The sequence below is a fragment of the Aythya marila genome, assembly GCF_965140915.1.
Source record: "Aythya marila genome assembly, chromosome: 18".
Classification (NCBI taxonomy): Eukaryota; Metazoa; Chordata; class Aves; order Anseriformes; family Anatidae; genus Aythya; species Aythya marila.
In genome coordinates, this window is record NC_139059.1 from 7,034,504 (window position 1) to 7,053,530 (window position 19,027).

Genomic DNA, 19,027 nt, shown 5'->3' on the forward strand with positions numbered 1-19,027 from the left:
AAATTCCTTCTCTCTATTGCTGGAGTAATTTCATAAAGGAGAAAGTAGTTTGCCCTGTTGAATTTCATTACCTACAACTGAAATATTTCCTGCTGTTATCCATAATTAAGTGTTTAAGAGAGGAACATGGCAAGACCTAACTACTTTCCTTCAGTGTTATCTTGCTAACTGAGCCTCCACATCTTTGAACTTCTCCCAGAATGGAACATCTCCCAGACTCCTATCAAAGCAGAACATTCTGTACTTCTTGAAGTACTGAGCAGATGGGCACTTCCAAACCATCTGCATGGAAATGAAAAAGGATCTACACAGACCTATCATCTTTCTTGCTATGAACGTGTTAACTCCAGAACATATTCTCCCTCTTATGCAGTGTTAGAATTGTGAGACTTGCACATTTCATGTTATAATTCTGCTGTTTAAATTGACTGGGAAGCTTTTATCCTTTTTTCTTTCTCCAGAAAGGGCAGACAAACAGTTTTTGAAACATCTGTGCTGTATTATTTCATTCTTCAATTTTGTCTGAGTAAGATGTCACACTACAAGTCTGGAATGCTTTCAAGAAATGGAACTGGAGTGGCTTAAGAGAACAGTCTTCACCAATTCCATATATTCTGTAGTTACCTGTGAGGACATTGCTAGGTGTGCATTTTATACATTCATGAACCTCTGAAGAACTACATCTGTTGCACGGAAGATACACACTGTATTAGCAGAACAACTGATCATTATAAAGAAAAAAGCTCAGGAGCACATTTCCATACTTTACCTTGGATACTAGCTGTGGTTTGGGCACTTTCATGAGATCACAGAGGAGGTTGCGTTTCTCTCTTACTACTGTTAGTTCAGCTTCCCTGCATGAGGAAATACCTTCCAGTTAATTCAAAAACAAAAGCATGAAGTTGGCTGCATACATACAACTGCTTAAGCTACCTGTTCACTATTATATCACTACGCAGGTGTCTATTCTTTCAAGTACATTTCAAACTAGAAGTTCATGTTGTGTTCTTATTTTAAGAATAATGTAGCCTTTTCATGGCATTTGAAGCCTGATATACCATAAATACACAACAAGTCTTCACGAACTGACAGTTACTAGTAAAATGAGTAAGACTATTATATTTAAAAAAAAAAAAAATTTCATAGAAACTTCTTGATTAGAAGTTCACAAATTTGTTCTCTAAATTTATAGCTTCTTTTTTGATTTAGAAAATATCACATCAAGAATTTAACTAAATGTCACTAGATTTGGAAAACATTCTGCTATCTAGGAAAGCTTTCTCTTGAAGTAGAAAGAATCAGACCAAATGCTAGTGAGTATTTTAAAAAGTTACTGAAATAACGTGGTGCTTACAAGACAACTGTTGTTTTTCTTAAACAACTGTTGTTTTTCCTAAACAGCCAGTTACAAAAAGCTCCAAAATGATGAAAATCCAAACACACGTCTCTTCCATGTTGCAAGCACTAACTGAAATGCTGTGATCCTGCTAATATTGCTCACTAATTCAGTAGATATGTTTTTCTTAAGTAGTGAGTGTACGTGAGCTATTAAAAATTAACTCTTAGCACAGAAACTGATTCCAAAACTATGGAAAAAAAGCACAAAGTACAAATAAATTAAAAATAACCTTGAATATACATGTATTTCCGTTTGGACACCTGGGACAATTTAGTCTTAGAATCATCTAGGTTGGAAAAGATCTTCAAGATTGTCAAGTCCAACCATCAATCTGACCTACCACGTCCCATCACTAAATCATGTCATTTGTCACATTTAATTTTGGAAACCTTCCTATAGCTAAACAAAAATTATTATTTAATTTCTTTCAACTTTGAATTACAGAATCCTATGAAAAACTCTTCGTAGTTCCAACAAAAAGAATGTTTCAAATATGTGTATTCCAGAAATGACCGCCTTCCTCAAATATCTAATGCTCATTAGGCTTCCTGATGTTAATGCTTATTTTAATTCTGAAATTACCCTGATTGCTTTAGCACTGAGAGCACTTGAAAATAATAAGCAGCTCTCTATGACACTCAGGAATGACTTCAAATACCTTATTTTGTAAACAGTTCAAATCTAGTATGACAAAACAAGATTTAAGTAAACTGGCTCTTCACCTTTACTCTCAGTGCAACAGATATGTTGCAACTGGGAAATTAGAGCAAGCCCTGAGCTAAAAGGGAACAAAACAAGCAAGGGAATAAAACAGGCAGCCAGTCACACCTTAAAAATTACAAGGTGAAAAATATTTATTTTTCTCTGAAATGGCTTATGGGAAGTAAATTTCCTTGTTTTCATGAGTAACTCATATACGAGTAGAACCCTCCTACTCTGTAGCAATTTTGTCTGTTCCACTTCTAATTTTGGTATTGTAAACATCCCTTTGTGACAGGAGCAACCTAATCCTTCTCAATTATTTCTGTTATTTTTTTTTTCTGTAGCAAAGAAACTTTTAACTTCTGAGCAAGCCTGCTCTTAGTTCAGATTCCACAAGCAAGCACTGAATCACACTGGACAGAACACTAACCATCAATACACACTGAAGTAAGCAGAGTAGTGGATAACCAGTTCTTTCAAATCAGACTGTTTTTCTAATTTTGTCCTGAAAAATTCAGAAAAATGTGAAGTAGCCACCCCTTACAATGACAAACCTTAATTTTGTTTCTCAAGTATAAAGTTATTAAAGCTCAAGCACTGAAATAAACTGGAAATTAAATACTAGTTAAATGATGTAAACATGCAGTCTGAAAATATGTAAACCACAACATTACAGTAGACTTATTCTTTGAAGACATCTCAGTTAATTTCCATGAAATGTCAATGAAGGAAAAAGCCACTTAATGCAACAATTAGTAGGATATATATTTTTGATATCTGGCTGTTCTTAAAAACACTTTCTCATGTATTAACTTTGACTACTGTTTGAGACTGGGTGTTGGGAAATGGACCCATGACCCAGTCATCTGTAATAAGGAAAAACGTTTTAAAAATATTTAAAAGGGAAGCTAAACTAATTATCTTAAAGCTCTGTATTTCCTCAAATGTCCAGGGCATGCAGTCTTACATAAACACTTCCAGTGACTGCAGAAAACAAGCAAACAAAAAAGCCCAAAGTAGGCCTCCTCCTGTCACCTTATGGATTTATTCATTTAGCTTCTTTGAAGTAAGAAGTCTGCTAAAAACAAAACAAAACTCAGTGTCAGCACTCCAAAGGTGCTGGCAGAATGAGCTCCTCCTGACAGTAAAAGATAACCTTGCTGCTTTGTTGAATTCTGCTCAGGAAGAATGGGACTCTTTTTCCTTGCCCTTGTAAGAAGCTAATATTAATGGTAACAGCAGGTAAATAAATAAATAAATAACATTATATAAAAAAGTAAATGTCTAAACTGCTTCCAATTATAATTTGCAGGACTACAACGATAGTAGTATTTTGAGCAATTAACATTTCATGGGAGATTTGATCTGTTTTTCTCCGGCTTGCACAGATCCTTCCCAAAATCCTGCCTGTGCTCATAAATGCCAAGAAACTGTGCGATTGAAGTCTGCCTGTTTACACAGCTCAGTTTCTGTGTTCCATGGAGAATTTCCAAGATCTCCTCCCTTTCTATGTTGGTAGAAAAATACAGATATTTTACTTTAGTGTTGGTATTATACATAGCACTTCTAGTGGGACAATATAATAGACCTTTAGAGGTCTCTTTTCACCAATGGCCTAAAAGCTATAACTAGCTAAAATGAAGGTATTGCTCCATTGCAGCTTCCTTGCCACCAGCCTTCAAAGACATGGATGTCTTGTTTCAACTTCAGTGGGACAAAAATTATTTCAGCTCTTACTATTATCTAAGAACAAATTCACTTACCAGTTGGTATCGCTGAGTATGGTCATAACCTCGTCCATAATGGCAGGATCCACTACATCGCTGTAGGTTATCAACATTTCATAAACCTGACTGGCTGTTGTTTTCCGTATCTAAGTGGAAGAGGCAGGGGAAAAGCTTTAGTAAGTGTCTAGAGTCCTGTACAGAAGAGCCCAGTGGGCATTTCCATTCATATTTGTGCTGGCTGATGGAGAAGGAATGAGGGTCAGAGAAGAACCTTTTGAAAAATATTTCCTTTTCAGATTTGTCCCTCAGAAGGAATAAATGCAAGTGTGCAAGAGTCCTTAACGCTTTCCTCATGGGAAGGTCTGCCAACATTCCCAGATAAAACTCCTGAACACCAAAGCCACAGAAAGCTGCTTAACGTAGTTGGCTGCCATAGCAGCCGTCAATCTGGGCTACCAGGTCTTCTGCAGTGAACACAGACCCCCTCTCAAAAACTTCATCAAGTCAAAAATAAAATATTTCCAAGGCCTAAGATTGCTATCCCACATAAGATCTTTTCTTACACATACTCAGAAGTAGTAACTCATTTTTATGCCATTTCAATTACTCACATGAAAAAGGTAAATTTCTGATAAATTTTCCTGACAAAAAGGGCAAAACTAGTTCTTGAACCAGAACCACAACTGTGTTGCTACTGTCGGAAATGTTGCAAAACCAACAGTAATTTATCTGATCAGAGCCCTCAGGACCTAATGGTGAGCACAACTTCACAGTGCTGGGCTTTGCATAAAAGAAATAAACAAGGTAGGTATCTAAATTGCTTCTAATATAAAAGTAGGGATGGAAGGTGAAAAAACACTATGCAGAATGCCAGCCAGGCATTCTGCCAGCATCCAGTAGCCTGTTTAAGGTGGCAGCATTGCAGAGAGCAAACCCTTGAGAAATAAAACCTATTATATACATTAATATCTCTTTCAGGTGCATTAAAGCAGCATTGCTAAGTTTTTGTTGTTGTTGTTTAACTTCTAATTATTTCAAATAGGATAGTTGATAATATACAATATCTTCAATACTTACTACAGGAAACGGATGGCAAAGGAGGAGAAACAATTGAAACAGAACTTTCTCTCTCATGTCTCCTTCAAATTGAATCAGGCCACAAAACCTAGAAAACATACAAAAATATAGACAAAAAAAATCTTGAGTGATATCTCTTGATATTATCACTGCAGAAGTACATTTTGTGGATCAGAGTGAAGATGTGTATTAGAAAAAATGATGGGGAGAGAGGAGGAAGCTTTGCTGCTCCTGAGAAATCTCAGCTGATATTCTGTGTTGTGGGAAAGCAAACACTAAGGGTAAGTGTACTGAAATTCTTAAGGGTTACCGAGATGCCACACACTTATGCCAAATACAAATATGGTTTTAAAGCTATTGACAGCAGCACCAAAGTCTGTGCACTAAAAAAAAACACATCTTGGATCAAGCTCTCCCATAGAAAACAAAAGCTGAAGGTAGGATCTTGTATGATGCAGGTAAGAGTGAAATAAAAATAGAAGGCATGGGTTACTTTTCATTTTAGGCTTTCCTGCACTCTTAAAATAGTGCCAAAAAAAATAATTAAATCAATAAAGTCATTACTTGAAACAGTTATACCTCAATAATTCTGCCAACTTTCTGCCAATGAACATTTCATTCAGCTTTGCGATACTTTGACTTTTTTTTTTCCTCCTCACCCAGTACTTTTTTTCCTGACTGAAACATTTCTGGTTTGATCTCTCTGCTATCCAAAATGCGTTAGTTTTTTTTTTTTTTTCTTTTCTTTCCTAAAATAGATAATAATTTTGCTGGTGTTTTAAACTATTTCTAGTGTAACTGTTAAGGTTTACTCAATTACATATATTTTGTACTGTCAGCATGTGTGAGTCAAGCTCTGCAAGCAAAAAGTAAATGACTGAATGCATCTTTAAGAATGTCAATAACAGTTCAAAATTAGTTAATTGTCAACAACAGTTCAAAATTAATTTTTTTTTCAGATCTTTCACGTTTTCACCTCAACCACCCAAAAGATACACATAAAACTCACACAACCTTATGTTACATGTATCTGCGTACATTTTTCATTTATGTTTCACATCAAATAGACTTAGTATGTTCTGTAGTTAAATTTTCTTCACTCCTTACATACAGACAAAAGATTACTTTCTTTGTTTATTTCATCAACTCACACTCCTATGCTGGAGCGAAGTTTCCGGATGTCTTTGGATCTTTTGATCTCTTCTTTACAAAGGTTAAATAGCTTCACTGGAAATGGATGGCTGGAAATGGGAAGGAAAAAAAAGGATATGAAATAGATTTAAGCAGAATTTTAAACACTTTTGATGATTGTAAAGATGCCAAATTAACATTCAAAAGAGAGGAAAGACACTACCCAGAGCTGTTTGTGAATACTTTTTCCAGAGCAGCACACCCTGCTTTAGGTGGGCTTTTGGTAAAGACACAGGCTACTTTGGCTACCACTTGTGAACATTATTTTCATTTTTTATGGAAGGGAAGAAATTAGTATTAATTGTTGGTATTCCTACTACCTGTGTGCTGAGGAGTGAACTACCTTTATCCAAAGTGAGTCAGTATCTGCATGGTAATCAGCTAGCCACAGTTTGCATTTACAGCAAAGTATGGTACAATCCGAAATACTATGCCAGGAATTAGAGCATTCTATAACCAAATAAAAATTATTCAGTTTACGGAACATTGTAGTGCCTTGGTGGTTCCATAAGGCCTTCAATCAAACTTGGCACAAAAGGGGATAGACACTGTTCTTACATACTCTACCATCTCAGAGCCTGGATTCTTTAGTGATGCCAGACAACATAATTAAACCCAGCGCTTACAGTTCTGTTAAGTGTACAAGTCATGAAGCCATCTTTAAATATATTGAGCAAATTCTTCTTTTTCTGCAGTCTGGGAAATACGATTCTTACAGCTTTCCCAGATACTCATACAAACACAAGTATTGTTATGATATTTCAAGGATCTAGTAAAGAGGGAATGTTACTTTTATTTCAGAACAAATTATTTAATCTTTTACTCATTACACTCAAAGCTGAAGTGCCATAGATGCAGAAGAAACTATTTTATATTTGTCTAGTGCGCACAATTACTTCTAGACTGCGTATTTTGGAAATTTCACTGTATTGTGTATGAAAAACAGAAAGCAGAATTTCTAACATTTATTTTCTGCTACTGTGATTCAAAACTGTGGATATAAATTATTGGAAAAAAACTGTCACGCAATCTGTTGAAAAATACAACATTTAAAACAAATTAAGATGGTTACAGGACAAAATGTTCTGCCAAGTTAATGCACCTTATTATACGTAGTTTTCCAGACAAGAGAGTTTTTGTTTTGTTTTTACTACACTAAAAAAAAAAAAAAAGGCATATCCTGGCAAATCCTGGTTTGTTGTTCCATTTTTTAACCAAGTCATCGATCCATTAGTCTAAAGAATGCTGTCTCTACTGCTGTCTCAGTATCATTGAAAAAAAAAAAAACAAAAAAAACCCACTCTAAACAAGTAAAGTTGCCACACTTTCAAAGTTGATGATGAGGTATCATAAGAGATTTTCAGAGCTGATCATGGTTTCCAGAAGCAGAGTCTCAGGAGGGCTGATTTAAAATATTCCCATCAGATGCTGAAAGAGCAAATTCCTCACCATCCACTGCCTGCAGCCATGTCAGCACTGTTTTCAGATTTTAGAGTATGAGAAGTGCAGAAAGCACGTGCATATGAGACACATTACAAGAAAGACATATACACGAATGAGACTGCATGTGTCTGAGGACGTGGTTTGCCCAGGTGGATGATGGAGAGAGTGTCCCCTTTCTGAAGGGAAGGTCTGTTTTTTTCTTACCTTGGTGACGTTTCCCTTCCTTCCACTCCCCCATGATTACACAAAGACATTTTGTAGACAACTAATTACAATACCTGTAATACATGCCTGCCTTTCAGCACAGGACAACAGCGACACAGTGAATTAGGTGAGATTTTAAATTGGTTCAACAACACAGACATCGCTAAGGAGAATAGCAACAAAGAGACCAATTGGAACAAGAGCATCTGGAATAAATTTGGTACACATAACTTTAAGTGCAGCATTTTGTGTTTAAAACAGATGCACTTTCCTTTCTGTCATTTGCCAATTTCACATTTGTAATAACTAAACCTAACCTACGTGTGATCTCAAATGACTCAAATAGCTTGGCCTCCTTAAAGGAAATTGAGAAAATTCCTTCTCCTGTGTGGGCACAGTGCCAGCAGAAACAGAGTCAGCATCTGGGGAAAAGGGATCAGTCTAAAGTCTTTACATTATGTAAATTGGGCACACGTGGTACTGCAAAAACGTACGTTTTTTTTCCTCCTTGAGGTGAACTCAGTTTGAACAGTTCAGCTGACATCACCTGGGTGGCCATGAAACCAGAGGACAGCCACTGCCATGCTCTTTTATGCTACAGTTTATTAGGCAATAAGAGTGTAACTACTTTAAAAAAAATCCACAGAAGCATATAACATATAAATCATTCGTCTGAGATCAGCAGGGACATACCATCTTACAGTGCTTTGTAAGACCACCAGCAAGACACTGCATCCACAGTGCATGACCTCTGCTGCGAAACGCACAGATTACGGACAGGTAACAAACACCACTTGTATTTATTCCAGAGAACATCAGGTCCTGAATTATCATTCAAAGGCTATTCTGTTCACATTTACAGGGCAATGAGTGCTATGACACTGATCTTACCGTACGTTCCAAGGAACTAGCAATATATGCAGGCTCTTGGCAGACTGAACTTCTCTCATGATCATTCGCTGCTGAGGCCAGCAGAACGTCTCCTGCAGCTACCGGAGCCATAACCAGAAAATAATGCTTCAGTTCCAGTTCTGCCAGTGGCTTTAGTTCGCCCCCATTTACTCTCCCTACGCCTTGTCCTACTACCAGCAGGGAGCTGACAGTTACCACTGTATTTTCAGAGTGGCCACTGTTGAGTTGATGATTGATGTTGTTGATTGGTGATATTGATGACAGCTGTGTTTCATGTATGCTGCCCTGTGCCTGCAGCGGTCACTGCAAGGAGCTAATGCTGCCCACACTACTATGAGCAGGGCTTCCCAAATTTGCAGTGCACACCGAGATGAAATTATGAGTTTTCAGGTTGTGCAATCACAGAGAAGAAATCTGGGAACGTTGAAATGTAGTATCACAAGAAAATATTATTTCAACTGAAACATAGTTACAGAAGAAATTGCTTTTCAACTGAAAACCACTGCTCTGTCTGGGCAGGAAGGGCACACTGAGCAAGGAGGAGTAGCAGGTGAATGCCTGCAGTTTCACAAACACAGTAGGGCTATATACGCTTGCACTGCTGCCAAAAGAAATGGTTTCCCTCCCCCTCACCACTTTCCTAATTTTGGCATAATTCATGAGCATGCAGCAGAACAGATCGAGGAACTACTGCAAGCTGAAATTTACTGGAGGAAGGGCATTTTTAACCTGGAGCAGCTCCCTAATGCCATTCATCATGCAGCAACACAAAACACTGCTGCTGGTTCCAGGGAGAGGGAAACTCCAATGCCGGATGGGCAGGTTTATGCCAGGTAAGGATGAGTGGGAAGTAACAGCCTGAAAAATGGCAGGCAGAACTTTTCCTAGTACAGCCTCAAACTAAGCCAAGCACAACAAAAGGCTGCTTCTGATAGCCTTTTGATTACCTGGGTGCTAGGTATTTACTCAACACTTTGCTTCCCTGCTGGCAGGTTCAGCAGGGCCCTGACAGAGCAATGAGCCCAGCATGACAACTGCAGATTGCTTTAAACACAAGGACTTCAAATAGAGGAGCAACACCGAGCGCTCCACCTGCCCCACTGTACAGACTGCTGAGAGAACAGCAACACTTCACAAACACCAAAATTCACCTACAGAACTATGTCAGAAACGTAACGCTGTGCATTGAAACTTCCATCAGCTACAGCTTGAAGGGGCAGGAAACTGCACTGCAAGTTGCACCTCTGTGAGGCGGGAGTGACACCATGTGGCCCTTTGCTCTAACAGGAGCACTGAGCTCCTAATTAACGTCAAACTAATTCAGCCAACAGCCATTAATCCTGTTGCAATTAAGCCATGTAGGGTATTACTTGTTCTGGATTGGTAATGTTTTATTATATGAAAAAAAAAAGGCCCAGTATACTGCACAACATCTATTTTTAACCTCGAAATGCATTTGCAAATACTTCTTTTTATGAAGTGACAGCCAACTATGAAGCAGCTGGGTACAGGCATAGTGCTGGTGCCGGACATCCTACAACCTAAGTTCCCTTGCTAAACCTAGACTCAGTGCAGTGTGGGAAAACATGAGGGGGAGGAAAAAAATGGGAGCCAAACACCCCAAGGACTGCTAATGTTTCATTCCCAGCTTCTTGGAGAAGTTTTTCATTTGCTGCATGACAGGCAAGAAGTGTACTGCAGAACTGAAGCAGGGTGAAATTTGCTCACCAGCAGTCAGACTTCGAGAAACAACCACGCACTCAATCCCTGTTCCTATAGGTGCACTTCATATGAAAGTATTTGAAACTGCGTGTACACATGTCCTTTCATGCCACACAACAGTTTCAGTCTCATTTTGCATTGTACTTCTGCATTTTTATGACGTGGTTCTTAGGAAAAGGGGGTAACCAGTCCCACTCAAGAAACCAGACCGAAGAGTCAACGCTTTTCCATATTCTTCTATGCAAAGAGAATTAGGTGTCAGCCAACAGTTCAGGCAGGCCTCAGAGCCAGGATCCATCCCTTAACCATAGCCAAATGCCATATGCCTAAGTAAGAAAATGCAGACGTTCCACTGAAGACAATTTTGGGCTCACCCAGCTAAATAACGTACCACAGAGCTGATCTGCACTCAGGCTCTTAGAGCACAGCAAAACCCAGGCACGCTTGGCTCTCAGCAGAGTACACACAGAGCACGATTACACCCTCTCAACCACAAGGTAACCTAGATATTAGCAAAAACTGCCAGATGCAAGAACTAAATTCTCTTTCTTACTGTCTTACTGTCTCCAAATTTTCTAGAGTCGGCCTTCCAGAGCTTCAGTATGATAATTAGTTCCTCCACTTTCTACCCTTCATTACAGTATTTCATTCCCTTTCCATTAGAATGATCCACTGGGCTGTAACAAATAATTTTTTACTTTTTTTTTTTGTTGGTTTCATCATCAAACTGGAATCAAATTCATTTGGATCAACTTCAAAACCACCCCCTGCTCCCCATAATCCCCCTGGATTTTATTTCAGACCTTTTTAATAAAGCATTACAATGGCACCACAGGACTGAATTTGAGTCTCGCTTACACAGCAAATGGCTATGCAATAATCCTACCACACGCTTTCTGTTTAGTGACCCATGTGGGAGACAGACATTACCTGCGATTTATACCCATAACCTATCGACTTACTCAGTGGGGAAGACTGGAGCTGACGTGTTCCAGATCACTGCCATGATTACCAAACCAAAAAGAAATGCTCGTTCTCTTTTTGATGAATTTTAAATTGTTATTGAAAAATGGACTGCTTTATTAAAAAGGGGATTAATTATCTAAATACACACTTGAAAACAAAAGTAGATTCAACTAAAACTTTTGGAATGATAAAATCTTTTCAAATGTATCTGTTGTGAGTAATTCTTGAATCAACAGATTCCAAATCCAGTATACATGCTGGTAGGATACACATTGTATAGTACTGCAAATATCTGTAGCTGTGCCAAGATGCTTATGAGAGCTTGTAGAATAGATTTTAATATTACTGAAATTAAAATCATTCTCTTTTGAAACATCTGCAAAAAAACATGATTTCACACTGGAGTACCTTATTCATATTTATCCATTCCTAATCTAAATAATTTCCAGAAGACAGAACTTGGTGTGGAAAAGCTGGGACATGCCTTTTTGATTATTCTTATGAGAATCTTAATTAACTTCTTTGGAGATATTCACATTAACAAAAGCAGTAGGATTTTGGAAGCAATAGCTTGTAGGCATGTTATTTTGCAGCACCATAACATGATATTGCCATTGCTAAAGGCTCACAGTACAATGAAGAATATACTCCAACAAGCACATATTTAGGAAGCTGGTGAAGGAAAGAAGCTAACTGGATCTGATACTGGCCCAAGTCTGCCAGGTGAAACAGACAAATTGAATTTGATTAATTTACTGGTCATTAAACAGTGAACCAGTAACTAACTTCTACACTGATTTGAAAGTCACAGATTTCATCAAGACCTTTTCAAGGCTATCTGGTCCAAAATTTATCTCAACTGTCATACTTCGGGAAAATATAAGTATTTTATCCATATACACAAACGCTTAGACCTCCATGCACTCACATCTACAGCAGCATTCAGCAGCAGTCAGCGTAAGATTTAAGAGGCCTGTTGCACAGTGAAAAATAAACAAAAAAGACTTTCAGCAACTTACTTCCCTTGCATGGTAAATATATCGAAACAGCCGTTTGCCAGCATTTGGTCCAGCATTGTCAGGAGAGGTACAGACACCCTGATGAAAGAAAAACAATTTAACAATGTAAATAAACTTCTTGGCATACACATATACACTATTTTTAATTAGAAGCAAAGAAAGAAACTTCCTATCTACCTACATACGTTTAAATTAGAACTCTAATTTACACAGAAGAGGGTTGCTCAGTAACTTCTGTATGTTGGCTAAATCATCCTCCTTGGCTGAGAAGGGGCCGTTCTGTTGCAGCCAAAAGGAGAAAAAAAAAAAAAAAAAAAAAAAAAAAAAAAACTAATTAACAACATGCTTGGTTTAAACTTGCAGGGTACTGAAAACAAAATTAAAAGTAGAACATAATTTTTTTGTCTAGTAGCTAAACAACATAGTCCACAACATGTAACAAAAGTTACAAGACCTTCTCAGTGCAGGTAACTACCAAATGAACCAACACGCAATGTGTCAGGTGGGAAAAAAAATCTATAGTCATGTTTTCCATTCCAACAGCTGAGAAAAGAGACAAAATAAAGTAAAATCTAAAGTTCTGTTAACAGTTGTGGGTTTTTCTTCTACGGAATATTTTCTGTTATATGTGTTTGGTAGGTAAGGCTTAGAGAAATAAATTTCATTACGGAGAACGAGTTACCTTTAAGGAATAATCCTCACATGAGAATTACACTTCAAGTATTCATGAAAAATCACTACTTAAGTAAAACACAGACAGGACTTACACTGAAAAGTGTGTAGCAATATACCATCCCCAATACCGCATCATATAAAAAATTGATGTTTATCATGTTGTGCCCCAGATTACACTACAGTAAACACAAAATATTCTAGCATCAGTCCTTTGCTACAAACTTTACCAAAGGTATGCCACACCGAATAACTATATTCAAACAAATTCACATGGTTCAGGCATGTTTCATTTAGGCACAGTGAAAAAGATGTTCTATGCATACAATTTTTATTAAGAAAAGAAAAAATAAAATATTGGTAAGACAAGCGTCAAGAATGTCTTCCTCAAAGAATGATTAAAAACAAATCAATTAAAACAAACTTTACCGGTCATTCCGCAGGTTGTCCTCAAAGACCTTGAGTAATGTTTCACAAAAACTCTCCACTTCACTGGAATCATTCTGGATTTTCTTCATGTACTCGAAAAGGCTCTGGGCAGAGTACCTGAGCTACAACAGAAGAAACCTCAAATATGAAGGCTTAGGCAATAAACCCCGCTGCAATACACAAAAACATAGACTCCACAGAATTGCTCTTATCCCTTACTACCTGAGGTGTACACCTGCACTGCTGGAAGACTCTTCCAACAGCGGCTGAGTGTATAAATTCAGTATCAACATTTGACAGGAAGATGGCTATTTTACTTTCATTAATCCTTGCTTAAGGTGGGTTTTTTAAATCCTTTTTAAGGTCTGCCATTGTAGCAAAAAAGACCACATTAAAGATTCATTATTTTCTGTCTTTCAAAATAAAACATCCCTAAACCACTACGATTATCCTACTTTACTTTAAATAATAATATTGTTATGGCTCTTAAAGAGCATACAAGAAGTTCAAGAGGTAATATTTATTAAACAGGCTGATGTAATGCAGCAAGCTCTTGGGCACATGGTGTTTTCCACCAGGCCACACAAACCATCAGTAAACTCCAGTTAAAAATTAAAAACACCTCAGAAATAATGACTCCTGGTTTAACTTCACTATGCTAATCAGCTAGTTTAGAAAAACAGCAGGAGGAGGTTTCAGTGCTTATGTTTAAGGTTCAGCTGGAAGCAGTCCATTTAGGTCAGACCAGCTGTTAAATATCACGGGCTACAGCCTTCACTCAATGACTGCTCTGCTGTTGTGGGCCCAGCTTGCTTTCAAGCAACCACAGTGCATGCAGGGGCCAGGCCAGCTCCTTCTCTTCCACCTGGCCGGGGAGCAGGCCCAGCCTGTAGGCCCCACAGCTCAGCCATGGCCGTGCTACCAGGGAGCCCAGCCTGCAGGCCCAGAAGTCACCGATGAAGAGAGGTGGTACCCTCCTGTCACTCAAAACCTTTTTGGGTACCTCAAATACCCCAGCAACCAAACAGCTCGGCCATACCTGTGGTGTCAGGGAGCAAGCCCCATCTGGCAGCCCCATAGCTTGGCTATGGCCCCAGCAGTGAGCAGGACACTCTCAAGGGCTGCCACAGGCGGTACGAAAGCCTCTACTAACACTATGATTTTCCACTCCTGAGACAGTTAGGAATTTAGTTTCCAGACTTGTATTTTAATACATTGACCTCCCTTGAGGTTTATGGCTAAAAGGAGAGGTTTCAGGATTTTGGTTTGGTTGCTGGGGGTTTTGAGGCACCCAAAAAGGTTTCCAGTGATAGGAGGGCACCACCTCTCTTCATCAGTGACTTCTGGGCCTTCACTTTGGTATACAGCAATTGTTTTGTCTATCCTATTCATCCAACGTCCTCAAAGAAACTACCTCAAAGGAAGGTTGTACCAGCACAAATGAAAAGGGCAAGCAGATCTACACATAGGCTGTGCAAAACCAAGACACAGTAGCAGGATGATCAGAAAAACTGTAAGGAAGGTGGTGTTTATTCATTAGCAGGAAAGTAAACTATATGAAAATATGGGTATATGGGTGTGGACATCAACTGGTTGCTCCACACACTTATAAACAGAACATTTTCCAAATAGGCAGAGCAGACCATACAAACTTCAACACATCTAGCTAACATTTTATCACCACGTTAAATTTGTATTTCCTCCTCAGATAAAGACTTTTTTTTTTTTTCCCCCTGATAACCTCTCAGGACAGTATCTGAGCCATAATGTTAACTGCTCACATGTACTTGCTGAAAATAATATTTCCAAAATTTTTCCTCATCTACACAAGAACTCAGAATTCACGCTATATCAAATGTGTGACATCGACCTTACCCTGGGGTGGCCGCACGAGGACCGGGAAAGGAAATTAGGAAGTTAATGGGTTGGAACTCAGACAGCTTTGGATAAGAATTTAAGAGGAAGCCTGAGAATGACCTTGTTCTCATGAAACATAGTAAAAACAGCATTTGTCAAAGCTTGCCTCTGCTGTCATTTAAGCCAATAGTACGTACTTCAGGAATAGGCAAATATCTGAAGGCAGATGGTGTTCAAAGAGACCGTTCATTTGATGATAAAATTCATGTCCTATAGGCTTTGTCTCCTTAACTGGGGGAAAAGTATGATTGAGACACTTAAAAAGTATAGCTGCAGCAAGGGGAGAAGGCAAATACAGCTCTCGATAGGCACACTGTGTATAAGTAAGGTGTCTAAACAAACTTTCATGAAATCATTTCCTGGTCAACTTGTTGCAAAATTGAAGTGCAATACTTCTGAAAAGAGTCTTAAGGCAACAGCTGAGATGGATTTGTCCAAAAGAAAATTAGTTTAGACACCTGGTGAGTAAAGAGATCATTTGAATCTCAGCTGTCCTTCAGCTACACGCCCCGTCCACACACGGGCTCTGATTCTTACTTAGCAGTCCTATCTTGGACAGAGCTGATAAAACAGCCAGCGGGACACAATGGGGAAGGAACAGGCTGCACTGAAGATGTTCTGTAGACTGACATACTCTCCTAATGGTCATCAGTCTTTCTTTTAACCACAGACTTCTAAAAGTCCCTGATATCTTAACAGGTATCTGATACCATAATACAAATACACATCAACTCCAGAATGCAGAGAAAGAAAAAATGCATTTATCAAAAGCAAGGACACGAAGAGGAGGAACAGCAGCCCTGCTAGTGGGGGAATACTTGTCTGCTACTGACCTGGGAACTATCACTACCCCTCTGGAGTCTATGCACGGGAGAAAGTGGACAGTTTTTTCCCATTACAAGGCCTACATCAGGAACGAGATTTTAACATTACATCGATCACTTTCTGGAGCGATCTCACTGAAATCAAAGAATTTTTCAGAAAAGACTGCAGATGCTCAGGGTTCCCTCTCGCTGCCACGGAAAACTCAGAGGAATTGATCTACTCCCCCCTTCATGCCTGGAGCTGGGGGCTGACACTGTGGGTCAAAAAGAATTTAGTGATCTGCACCTAACTCATCACAGATGGAAGTCAAGTGAATAACTACTGGACAAGCTTGAACAAAATCAGCATTTTTATGTACAGATACCTACTAAATGTTCCGGTTTTCATTGAAGCACTGAAACAGAGGAAGACCTACTCAGGGTCAGAACATTCCTGTAACACGTGTGGAAGAAACTAAATTACACTCAATAAATTATACTGGTTTTGGATCATTTCTAATCTTGACAAATTTACAGCACTGAAGTGGCAGTAGCCTATTCTCCCAGTAACTTGAAAAAAAAAACAACCCTGCATATCATTCAAATTTTAGCACAAATGAAACCATGTCTCCCTCATTCTCCTTTCAGCATTCCTTTTAATTCATCAACTCTTTGGAGAGCAGTAACTCTAAAGTTCAAGTCAGTGATATTTTAAGAAGAGCAGCAATATAATAATTCACACTTTTTTTTTCCATTTAATAAAAGAATGCCAGAAATAATTCTCAAATGTATTTTGCTGGAGAACTGTCATTCAAGAAAACTGCATTTGGAACCTGTTCCTTTAAACCAAAGATACAGTAATTTGCATATAATTAGTCACAGTAACCAGACATTTCAGAACTGTTTGTTCTGATTTTTCACATTATCTACAAATGTCCCAACATTTTCCTTTGTAACAACTAACTCATCTGTTCAAAGCCCAATATTTTGTCCAAGCCATGCACAAAGTCACAAATATAACAGGCAAATAAGTCAGTTTTGAGGGGAAAAAAAAAAAAAAAAGGGACAAAAAAACAAACATAAAATGTATTATCTATTTGGCAAACAGAATATATTGACACCAGTATGAGACAGATGGGCTTTATTTTTTTTGGGGGGTGATTTAACACACATTAATTCATTGGATACCTTTGGAGCTGGCTACTGTAGTTGTTACAGATTTTTGGTGTCTCCTGGTGAAATCCTTGTACTGGATTCCAGTACAAGGACAAAATGTATAAAATTCAAGATAGATTTTTTTAAGGTTTTTAGGATTTTACATAAAAATTCTATAACATTTTTTAAAGTAATTTTCACTCCTTGGTGGGGGGGTGGGGAAATCACAGTACATTTTGTGCTTTAGCAAGATTTTATACGTAATGTAGTTAACAGTCATGAAATTATATCCTGACCCCTGAAACTATAGGGTCTGTGAAGCACAGAAAGAACAGCATTGTTCAGTTCTGATCTTCGTATACTGAGAGGACTTTTTATGCAGCCATAAGAAATATGCACTATTGCAGGCCAGATATATAATTAGAAGATTCTTTTACACAGAGAAAGTGCCCTTTGAACCAAGGCAATGCTGCTGAATGCCAAATCCCAGAGGGAATGACATCTTCCCTTTTTTCAGATTACTTCGAATGCTCGAACTAGAGTTCTTTCAGCAACCACTCTGCCACCACAATGTTTTTGAGATACTCCATTATAGCCCATTTCAGCAAATCTCTCTAAAAAGCAAAATAAAGAACTGTACGTGCTAAATATACTGCTGAGCGATTTTAACTATGGAAGAAAAGCTGCTGACCACTGAATTACAGTAGTCTTTCTCCTGCTAAGACCCTGAGAAGATTTAAAAATAAACCAACATTTGAACTCACATTGTCTTGCAGTATACAAGAAAGCCTAAATTTCTAACTTCTATGTCTATGTGTGTATTTGTGTACATATTTTTTCAGTGAGAAAAGGAAGAAGTTATAAAACATGCACATTACTGCAAAACACATACTCGAATAACCCTTTTCCTTCACTCAACATTTTAAAAGTTTGCTTCTTTCATATGGATTTAATAGGGCCAACTCTTAAAATTTTTCAATTTATGTTTTAAATGAGTCCCTGGATATACAGCAAAGATCACTACTGGCTTTGATGAAATAGTTTCAAACATAAGTCATTACAAAAGACATCAATTCTAAATTATATATCACATTTTAAATACTAAATGTAATTCACTACAAACTGTTTAACCCCAAGTGTAAAAACTATACAGTTTGAGCCTCTCTTGCACTTCTATATGGCTTGAAAGAGACTTAGGTCACTTTCTTTCCAAAGTCAAACCCCTTGAGAATATTTTAACAGGAACAAGCCTTTAGTGTTAAAGAAAAATGCAGGGTCACAGAAAATTAACATTTCAAAATCATATTTTGAAAATGCTACAGAAGGCTTTCCTTAAATATACTGGCAGATGGTAAGAGGCGAAGCAGCTACAAGTAACTGAACTGTTTACACTTTGCAAAACCAAGCACAACCAGAACTAGAAAGAAAGGAAGAGAAAGGGAGAGAAGGAGAGAAAGGAAGAAAGAAAGAAATTAAAATGTTGAATAAGAATTTTCCTTTGACTTTCATTAGTAGTCAGAACGTCTGTCTGTTCCTCCACAACTTTCCTCTCCTTTTATACTTATAAGAATAACTTTGGTTTCAGTGGAGCCTCCTATAATTAACTGTTTGACTAAAAGACGAATTTCATGTGCGCATCTGCTATTAAAAAATCTGTTAAGAGTTACATTGTCTATCCCCTAATTACTG

At 38.0% G+C, this 19,027-nt stretch overlaps 1 protein-coding gene across 3 annotated transcripts in view; it reads right to left on the bottom strand.

Moving 5' to 3' along the window:
* The window catches only part of TBCD (tubulin folding cofactor D), a 125,376-nt gene that overhangs the window by 1,030 nt on the left and 105,319 nt on the right, over window positions 1-19,027 (bottom strand). For all 3 annotated transcript variants that reach the window (XM_082774791.1, XM_082774789.1, XM_082774790.1), the window contains 6 exons: window positions 13,464-13,585; window positions 12,363-12,440; window positions 6,057-6,146; window positions 4,906-4,993; window positions 3,865-3,974; window positions 770-854 (listed from right to left, as the gene is read on the bottom strand). In XM_082774791.1, the coding sequence (XP_082630917.1) occupies window positions 770-854; window positions 3,865-3,974; window positions 4,906-4,993; window positions 6,057-6,146; window positions 12,363-12,440; window positions 13,464-13,585 (573 nt within the window). The remainder of the gene's footprint in view (window positions 1-769; window positions 855-3,864; window positions 3,975-4,905; window positions 4,994-6,056; window positions 6,147-12,362; window positions 12,441-13,463; window positions 13,586-19,027) is intronic.